Genomic DNA, 10,025 nt, shown 5'->3' on the forward strand with positions numbered 1-10,025 from the left:
TAAACGTCTATTTGACATCTGACAGGAGACGTCCTATAGACAGATGAGCAAACACTCTTTAAAATACGTCTTCCAGATGTAAAAAATCACATCAAGGCTGGTGCTATCTGCACCTGCATGGTGGAAGCAAGATTAAGAATTTAAGAACTTTGCAGGAAATAAACTTTTCATAGCAGTATTTCAGCAGAAATATAGAGATAAGAGATAGAGATTATTGAGTAAAACTTTATGTTCTAAATTGATATATTTACATTTGTCTGTTACACAATCTGCTGTAGACTGTGAGCAAGTTTCATGATCGTAATCATAGCACAACTATTCTGCATACAAAATTCCTTTTAACATTTTCTGAGAGAAATGTGTGTGTGATGCTGCTTACCATGTTGCCGGTTATTTGCCAAGGTGTTGCTGTGGGGTTAATTTTTTAAGGTTGTACAGGCTAGGCTACTCGTTGCTACGTTGTTAATATTTGAATGCATCTTCGTGGATGTTTTTGTCCACCAGTCGAAGCCTGATCATGAAGTCATGGATGTTAATGCGAGATAAACTTGCAATTCAGAGGGGGGAGGTGTGGGAATTGTGAGAGCAAGAATGGACCTATCACTAGAATATGAAACTAAACATAACTTGCCCACCATTGTTTGAGTGGGATCAAGAATCAAGGATCAAGAAATAACACCTGTGGGAATAGAATGAAAAACAATGGCAAAAAATTCGCTAGGCGTGACATGAAAGGAATTCACCATATTTATAAAACCCCATCTTTATTAACTAGATATAGATCACATACTAAAGTAGGCTAATATTGTTGTCATACCAGTTTTGAAAAAATAAGGACTTGTTTTTGTAAAGAATATTAGTCTATGATTGTTCCATGTAAAATATGAGTGTGGGGAAAAGTTGTGTAACTTATAAATAAGAGACCAGGCCAGAAGCATTTGTTTATGGAATGAAGAGAGCTTTGCAGGTAATTTCTCATTGAGAAACTGTAGGCCACCCAGCTGGGAGAATGTTGATTACAGTCTGGGAGAATATAGGCTATGATTTGGGATAAAATTCCAAATTGAGGAGCGGCGTTTTAAGAAGTGTTTCATCCAATTAATTTTAAAAGTGTAATACTAATTTAATGTTTTAAAATCTAGAAAAGCTAGACCTCCATTTTTAATTTTATTATTCTTAATATTCGGTGGCGGAAATACCAGGGAAATACACGACGGAGGGGAGGAGCATAGGAAAACTGCAGCTCCCATCATGCACCGTGCTTTCGTTTTCAGTCGTCTGTCTCGCGGGCTTTGCTTTGTTATGGCGGTATCGTTCGAAACTCACCAAAGTTCAGACGTCAACTGCTGAAATCTTTAAATACCCGCCTTGGCAACCCACACCAAGGTATGACATATTCATTCACAGCTCTTTAACGATTTTTAAAATGATATTGTATCGAAAATTGGATTTATATTACAAAATGTTTACAATCTTTCTGTGCCTCAACATACTGTTTAATTATTGCTGAACAGAACCAGTGTTACAACTTAAATATGTTGCCTAGACAAGATTTTTGGTCGTCATTGGCAGTTTATTTCAGTACGCTAGTTTCTATTTACGTCAATTGCAGCTTCAGAGGCACTGAGAGACAGATTGTTTGATTGAGTGTGTTATCGGTGTGTGAAATAGAGACCTATAGAGAGATTTTAATGCAGTAAGTAACAACACAACTCTAACAATGGGCTATATGCACGCATAAGTTCCGCATTTGACGTAAGGATGCTCGTCCATTTCCGGTTGTGTAGATTAAAGCGGAGGAAAACCGGAGAAAACGGGATTATGGCAGAGTCTTCAATATTTACTGTCCTCCCGTCTTTGAAACGAAACGTACATAGATGTAATTTTATATATAGTTATGTTTATTTAATATAATTTTAAAAAGAAGCATAAACACAACGAGGGGTGTCTGTTTTATCTGTTTTTGTGACTAACGTTTCATTAGTATAACCATGGAGTATAAAATTCAATATAAATTCTCGGTATTGCATTGGACTCTATGATCGGCGGAAGTTATCGAGCATCCCTAATGCTTCACCGGAAATAACGCCGTGCATAGAGCCCATTGGTCATGCCCAGTTGTTGTTATAGTAAGAGTATTTCTCCTATGAAATGGGACTAGGCCTATGCATTATTAAATTGTATTTTGACCACAATTTAACCAAAGGTTGCCACAGCTTGTCTTGACAGACAATGTTTAAGCCTAGTCCCAGACTAAAATGCACATTTTGAGCTGTTTTAACTGAAAGCAACTTGCACTGACACCTTAAAATTCGCCATTTTCATGGTTTTGTCACAAGATGCACACCAGTAATTTTCTTATCTAAGGCAATTGTAAAAATAAATAAATAAATCTACTTAAATTTCCTAATTGAACTAAAGGCTTAATCCTAACTCAATCTAAGGCCTATGAAACCACGCCATAAAAATAAAATACTCCTCTCTCTGTGTCAATTTTTGCACTCAGTGGAATTAACATGAGTTTAAATATGAATTTGTGAAACCCGCCTTTTTAGGGTTTGAATCAGGCCAACATCATCATGATGCCATCTCCAGCTGGACTCCAGCAAGGGCAGTTTCACTTCCTCTCTCAGTGGATCCCGGATAGCTCCCGCTCTGGGGTGATATTAAACTGTTCCCCAGTAGAAGCCGGTTCTGGGTCTGTCCGGAGTAGCGGCAGTCTGGTGGTTCAGGATCCTGATGACTCCTTTAGCTGCCAGTTTGCCCCGCTGCCTATCTCCCGAAGCAGCAGCTGTGCCAGCGTGGATGTGTGCAGTCCAGGTGGAAGCAGCAAGACACTCGGGGAAACAGAGTTGTCTGATACATCTTTAAACAGTCAGCTGCAAAGTATGCAAGATGTTTTAAGAAACACACGGGATCTCCCATTAATAGCTAAGCTTGAACAGGTGAGTTAAGGTCCACAATCTATGTGAGATTTTGCTTTAATAAATTTGTCTCCTGCTTTTCTTCTTGGGTATTTTAATTAGTTAATTTCTCCTATGTCAAGATAAAGGGATGATCTGTTTGAATTGCTTGATGGTATTTTACTTTTTTCACATTTATGAAATAAATCTAAATTATTAGACTTATAAATTATTATATTATTATTTAGAATTATTAATTCAAATGTTTTGCTTAGTCAAAGCATTTAAAGGAACAGTGTTTCAAAATGTTTCAGGTTTAGTTTTGTAAATTATTTAATGCCTTGTTTTATTTATTCAGCTGAAGCAAATGCAACATCGCATGCAGGAGCAGCTAAAAACCCATCAGCAGGAACAGCTGTTTAGATTACAGCAAGAACCACAAAGGCATCTGGGGAAAGCACAGAATACTGCAGGTATTCATGATTTATGGTGCATGTGTCATTCGCCTGTATGCTAAGAGCTCTTATTTAGTACATTTAACCTTGGTTGAACAACAAAACTGAGCCCTCTAAGCTGTTAAGGCTTTCCATCACACTTTAAATATACATAATACTGTTTGGTCTAAACTTCACTTTATATGGTCGATAACCATCAAGACAGGATGAGCTTTGACTAACTTTCTCTATATGCTGCTCTAGAGACCAGTATGTTGAACCAGGAACAAAGTGTGGTGGAGTTGAACACTGGACATAATGACAGTGATCCTGATTCTGAAGAATCCTTTCAGTCAACGATAGAAGATCAAATTGTATATAGAAAAGAGTGTAACTCAGACCCACGGGACAGGTACATTTCAATACTGCAAGATGGAATGCATTGCTTTGAGTCTGGTTATCATGGTATTTGTGTTTTTGTTTTAGACCTATCAAATCAGGTTTGAAACCATTTGAGGAAATACTGGAAGAGCAGCTCAAGATGGAAGACCAGAGACTGAAGGGCAAGGTCAGTAGAAGAACACGAGGTTGCTTAGTGTACAAACCTTAGACAACATACAAATTAACGTTCATGATGAGAATGATGTGTGCAGCTGAAGACTGAAGAGATAATGTCAATGATGTTTGGAATCAGTAATAAATACAATGCTTTTCTCATTATCTTTATAAGCAGTTTTTCAGTAGATGTGACCAGAGTTTGATAAGCTACAACTATTAAGTGTATATAATTATCATCTGTGCTGTAATGTGGATTGGCCTTATCTCATCTTTATATCCATGTTTCATCTTCTCATGTTTTTCAAATTTACTCATGTAGAATGCTCCAGCTGAAAGTATGAAGGTAAAGAGACCCTTTCTTAAACGTGGAGAAGGTCTGGCCAGGTTTACTCGGGGAAAAGCCACTGTACAATCACACAGTAACAGTCCACCTAACCCCAATCCCTCCTTGTGCCCAAATCCAAAAGTTTCCCAAGGCCTAGACATGAAGTCCAAGAAGAAGTCCATAGTAAACAAAAACGAAGGCTCAAAATCGGCACACCATGTGATCCAACGCAAGACTGCTGTGCTCAACAAAGAAAATGTTCCTCAGAATAAAACAACAGCACCAGTCACCAAGATGCCAGTTCAACCTCATGTTCTTGTTGCACACCAGGGTCAGAACATGGGCTCCAACTCAGCTCTGTTCCAGCGAAAACCTTATCCCTTATCCAAGCAGAAGATCAACAGTGTCACTACAACAAACGACAATAAAGGAAGAGCATGCAGTCATGTGGAGGACACTGCCTGTGTTGCAGAAAACTCATTTGAGGTGTGGTTTACGGAGCGGAGGGAGCGCTGGGAACAAGATCACCAGCTTGAATGTGCCGAACTCGGAGAGTTTGAGTTGCTAGAAAAAGCAGCAGATGAAATATCCTTTTCCAGCAACTCATCCTTCATCAGCACCCTCCTTCACAAAGATCGTAGACGTCTCTCCTCCACACCCATCAAATCAACCTATCAATCTGCACAAGGGCCCACAGTAGCTCCTGGCTCCAAGTTGGGTCATAGTGTTCCAGTGCCTCCAGTACCAGCGATACAGAGAGATGTCATTGGCACAAGGCCGAACGAACTAATGAGAGAGTTTTCTGAAAAGGAAAACGATGAAAAGTTGGATGACAACAAATTGTGCAGTAAATCAGATTTGCAACCCCTTCCCAACATGTCCAATCCACCCATAAGCCACTGCTTTCAAGTGCCCACCACTCTGCCTTATGATAAAAGCACCTATCAAGACAGGGACGGAGCCAGCAGTCCAGAGGAGGATGAAGGGAATTTAAGTGACAATAGAGATTGTACTCTTGTAGAATCAAGGGCCCAGTTAGAGTTTGATGACGATGATACCTGGAATGAACCTGAGGATGAGTCCTGCTGTCCTGCAGAGGAATCCTTATCGGAGAAGGCGCTGAAAAGGAAGGTTGCCTTCTCCAAGGGGGTAAAACCAGTAAGTGGCAGTCCACATACAGTTGGAAATCACAAAGAAGCTCCATCAACATGCCAGTTGGTATCAAAGCTGTTTCCAGTGCTAAAGGATAAACCTTCTCCTCCAGTAACTCCACAGGTACCACAGAACATGCCCAGTGAAGAAGGAACAGGTAACGGTAAAGTTTTGACTGTCTGCATACAGCTTCTGATGTCTTCAGTGTCACATGATACTCCAGAAATTATTCTAACATGCTCAAGAAACATTTCTTATTATCAATAGTTTGATCAATTACTTAATAGTTTGATTAAATTTGGACAAGTTTGATCAATATAATGCATCCTTTATAAATAAAAGTATTAATTTATTTACTAAACATCTTACTAACCCCAGAGTTGTAAACTAGGATACATGCATGATTACATTTCAGGAAAAAAAAAAACATCTCAACTTCTTTTCTGAATGTGCACATTGTAATGCAATGCAGTGGTTACATACAGTACTTGCATGATCCTACTAAATCCTGAAACTTTTTTTTTTTTTTTTTTAGCTCAATCAAGACTTCTTCGTGAGCGTTTGGTGGAGCTGGAAACAGAGATTGAAAGGTTCAAATCTGAGAATGCGTCACTGGTCAAACTAAAGCAGGAGAACCAGGAAACAAGAGAAAATCTCAAGTAGGGCCCTTTACCTTTCTTTAAATACGCAAAATACTAAATGTGTAAATATATTTCAATATTGTTCACAGCTAAATTGCAAATGCCTTGGCAATATGAATATGCAGTTATTTATCATGCCTAAAACAAATATAACTGAAAACTTGAATAACTTTCCAATACAGGAAAGATAGGGCTGAATTTGAAAAGAAGAGGATGGAGGAAATTGCAAAGTGGGAGGAGTTTAAAAGGGAGGAAAATAAGAAACTGCAGCGTGAAAAGAAGCTTTTTGAAAAGCATGCTGCAACCGTAAGAGCAAGACCTGACAAACAAGAACGAGATGAGATCCAGGTCCGGTTTGTTTATTGCCTTTTAAAAAAAAGTATAATTTGGATAATATACTAATTGTTACTATAATGAATTGTTTGATGCGTTTTAAATTTGATGGTTTATGTCTGTATCAGGCTCTAAAGCAGCAATTAAACGTGCTGCAAGAGGATCTGCGCAAACGAGAGACTCGTTGGAGCAACACACAGAGCCGTCTTCGGCAGCAGGTAGACGCTTTGAGTGCAGAGAACGCATCCCTCAGAGACCAAGTGCGGACACTGGAGAAACTGCGTCTCAGTGTGTGGAAGAGTGCTAAGAAAGAGAAGGAAAAAGGAACGTTCTCTGCGTCTAGCGATGGAGCTAGTACTGGATCCAAAAGTACAGATTCTAGGGTAAGTGTGGATTGGCAGGTCTGAAGGTCCTTCCCTTCATTGACCGGTAGATTCAACGCTTTTCTCTTACATGCATAACACTAAACAATAATTCCCAGAGGATTGCTTATTGAAATAACTTAAATATAGCAATAAACATGTTCATTTGTGTAAGTTTTCACACTACTAGTCTGTCTGTTTGTGTGTGTCTAGAGTCCCTCCCTGAGTGCAAAAAGCAACAGCAGCAGAAAGGAAAGTCCAGAGACACAGATTCCTCTCACAGACTCGGGTAACTATTATCTATCAACATCACTAGTGCATATTAGTGCTTTTTAGTGTGCTTTAGGGTTGGGGTCTTTTTAATACTAATGAATCCGATTCTGCTTATCGATTCCTAATTTTGATTTTTTTTTTTTTAAAGAGTAGATATCATTCAACTCTTATTACAAAACATTTCATTGCAGCTAAATACTATGTCAACAGGAACACTTACAGAAGGAACTTTTGACTATGGTTTTAAAGTACCATAGCAAAAACAACTAGCCAAACTAATATAAATTTCAAGCATTATTAAAGACAAGTAAACAATAAAAAAAAAAGACACATAAAAAATAAGTAATCGCACAAATAACAACAACAGATCAAATATACGATTGAAATAGTGTTTTAAGATTCAGGTATTTAGGTACAGAAACTAATCAAATGCAAAAGAACACTGGACTTTATAAATAAAATGTACATTAAAAATGGCATTACAAAAGTTATCCAGTCAAGAACAGCGAGTAAATTTTCTTTGTCTTTTGTTGTTTGATCAACGCTATTATAGAGATGGCAGCAGACATTTTAGGCTGCTGTCATTTTAAGAGCTACACAGATCCAATATAGTTACACATGCATTTTCTTTGTCAACTGTTTACATTCACTTCAGACATAACCGACTGTTTATGAATTTCAACATATTGTTGTCTGTATTTATTTGTCCATTCAAATAGACGCAGAAATGGACACAGTTCAGTATCGTGCACTATTAAACAGCTTTCTATGCATGTTTTGGATGTATGGGTTGTACAGAAAACCCCATCGAATGGTTTAAAGTCATATTAAAATGCACACAAATTAATCGATAAGAGGAATCTAAATTTAAATTTTATAAGTATCCAATTGTAGAATTGGAATTGATTTTTGATTCCCAACCCTAGTGCTGATTACCATGTAACATTGCAAATAATCAATCACATTTTGCCACAGCTTTTTTCCCTGAACAAATGAAAGAGGGTATCAGCTTCAAAAGGGAGCACAGTCCAGTGGGAACTCAGTGTACAGGTGGACTGGTTATGACTCAGAGGAACCATGATGCACCACTGATTAACACAGCTGTCATCGGACAGTCAGAGGAGGAACAGGAAGAGATCACGCAGTCTGACAACAAGGTAATATGTCTTGTAGCTCCACTTCAAACCTCAGATAGTACTGACATTGAGGTAATGCTATTTCAAACAAAACTGAACCACACCCTTCCAAAAGGGAAGTGTAGAAATTATGGTCACATTTCTAAAGTTACCAAAATACCCAATTTCTAATGAAAGTTGGGGTCTAAATATCATATATATATTCATGTATGTTTCAGATTGAGAAGGTTCTTCCCGATGGAGGTCGACTTGTTGTTTTTCCAAATGGCACAAGAAAAGAGCTCTCTGCCGACGGAAAGACTGTCAAAGTTATGTTTTTCAACGGGGATGTAAAACATACAATGCCTGATCAAAAAGTGGTGAGGCATGGACTCTGAAGAGTGTTGTTTCCATCTCTTATTAGGAAGTTTACACCATGTAATGATCAATTATTTATGTGTGAAAACATGTTCTTCCATCAATTCATCAATTTTAAATGCTCTATTTGTGCTGTTTTTTTGGTGTAATGTGTTTGACATTTAACAATTAAAACTAAGTGAATTTAAAATCAGCAAAGCATTTCAATTAGTAATGCCATTCTCTTTCAGATTTATTACTACGCTGAAGCTCAGACCACTCACATCACCTACCCTGATGGGATGGAAGTGCTTCAGTTTCCTAACAATCAAACAGGTGGGCCTTACTTTCTTTCAAAATTAATATTTAGAGGTATTATTTCCAGACTACAGTTTATGTCTTATTCTTCCCCATGCCTATTTTAGAGAAACACTTTCCAGATGGTCGCAAGGAAATCACTTTCCCTGATCAGACAGTCAAGACTCTTTACCCTGATGGAAGAGAGGAAAGTGTACTGACAGATGGAACAATAATACAGCTGAATCCGTGAGTACAACTCATGGCCCTCCACCTCAGTGTTATAACTAAGAGACACCTAACGTATTGAAGTCGGAGCATTTTTATTCTGCTTTCTTTCAGGGATGGTAGTAAGGTGATCCAGTTTAACACTGGCCAGCGGGAGATCCACACCTTAGATTTTAAAAGACGGGAATATCCAGATGGAACGGTTAAAACCGTTTACTCAGATGGACGGCAGGAGACACAATATCCAACCGGACGTGTGCGGTTAAAAGACGCACAGGGTCATGTCATTATGGACACTAAGACATGAATGATCCACAATACTCTGTTTTAAGGAAGGAAAACATGGCCTTGAATGAATTTAAGTTAAAGAATATGTGTGCATTTTGTAAATGTGTCGAGTATTTATTTCTGTAAGAAATAAATCTTTTTATGTTGAGTTCAGTTTTTTGTGCAAAGGTATATTTTTAAATTATTTGTAATATTAGCATTATCTGTAGTAATTTATAATAAATTGATAAATTTCAGTGTAACTGATCATTTAACACATTTTTAAAGGCTTTTATTAGCAAACGCAATTACAGTGTTGATCATTTTTCTTTTTCACAACCTCCCTCTGTAATTCACGCTTGCATGCTGTATAACTTTTGGCCCTCTGGCGATTAAAAAAAAATGCATTTTGCGAAAGAACATTGTTTTGGTTGTGCTTTGGCTCTGCTTGAATATGGTTGTCCTACTGCTTATAAAACATTCATTAATAGGTTTAAGAGATATAACCAGTTTAGATCTCAAGGAAACGATTTCAAGCTGACTAGATGAACACATTACAGTAACTATACCCATTAATATAGACAGTATGGTGTTAGAAAGCTACATATTGCAATTTATCCGTTTAATAAAATACCTTGCTCCCTTGTTGAGTGATACAAACAGCACTTCCCTTTCAAAAAACTTTAATCCCTCTGACTTTCTGCCATCTACGAATAGCTAAGCCTTTTTTTTAAATGGGTGACTCCCTGAAGGTTTGAGATTTAGCTACTCCACGTCAAC

At 37.8% G+C, this 10,025-nt stretch overlaps 1 protein-coding gene across 2 annotated transcripts; it reads left to right on the plus strand.

The window, feature by feature from the left end:
• The first annotated feature begins 1,261 nt into the window (after positions 1-1,261).
• cpap (centrosome assembly and centriole elongation protein) lies at positions 1,262-9,411 on the plus strand. 2 transcript variants are annotated; one of them, XM_089133214.1, is made up of 15 exons: positions 1,262-1,386; positions 2,556-2,945; positions 3,262-3,376; positions 3,602-3,749; positions 3,824-3,905; positions 4,215-5,535; positions 5,908-6,031; positions 6,196-6,361; positions 6,475-6,729; positions 6,922-6,997; positions 7,957-8,138; positions 8,336-8,476; positions 8,705-8,789; positions 8,879-8,999; positions 9,093-9,411. In XM_089133214.1, exons 2-15 carry the CDS (start codon positions 2,580-2,582, stop codon positions 9,283-9,285), a joined length of 3,375 nt encoding a protein of 1,124 aa, XP_088989340.1. In that variant the 5' UTR covers positions 1,262-1,386; positions 2,556-2,579; the 3' UTR covers positions 9,286-9,411. The 2 variants fall into 2 exon arrangements, with proteins under 2 accessions (XP_088989340.1, XP_039537992.2); XM_039682058.2 differs by having other exon boundaries at positions 4,215-5,529.
• Positions 9,412-10,025: the final 614 nt, after the last annotated feature.

This window comes from Pimephales promelas, chromosome 7 (assembly GCF_988280905.1).
Source record: "Pimephales promelas chromosome 7, fPimPro1.hap1.1, whole genome shotgun sequence".
NCBI classification, from domain to species: domain Eukaryota; kingdom Metazoa; phylum Chordata; class Actinopteri; order Cypriniformes; family Leuciscidae; genus Pimephales; species Pimephales promelas.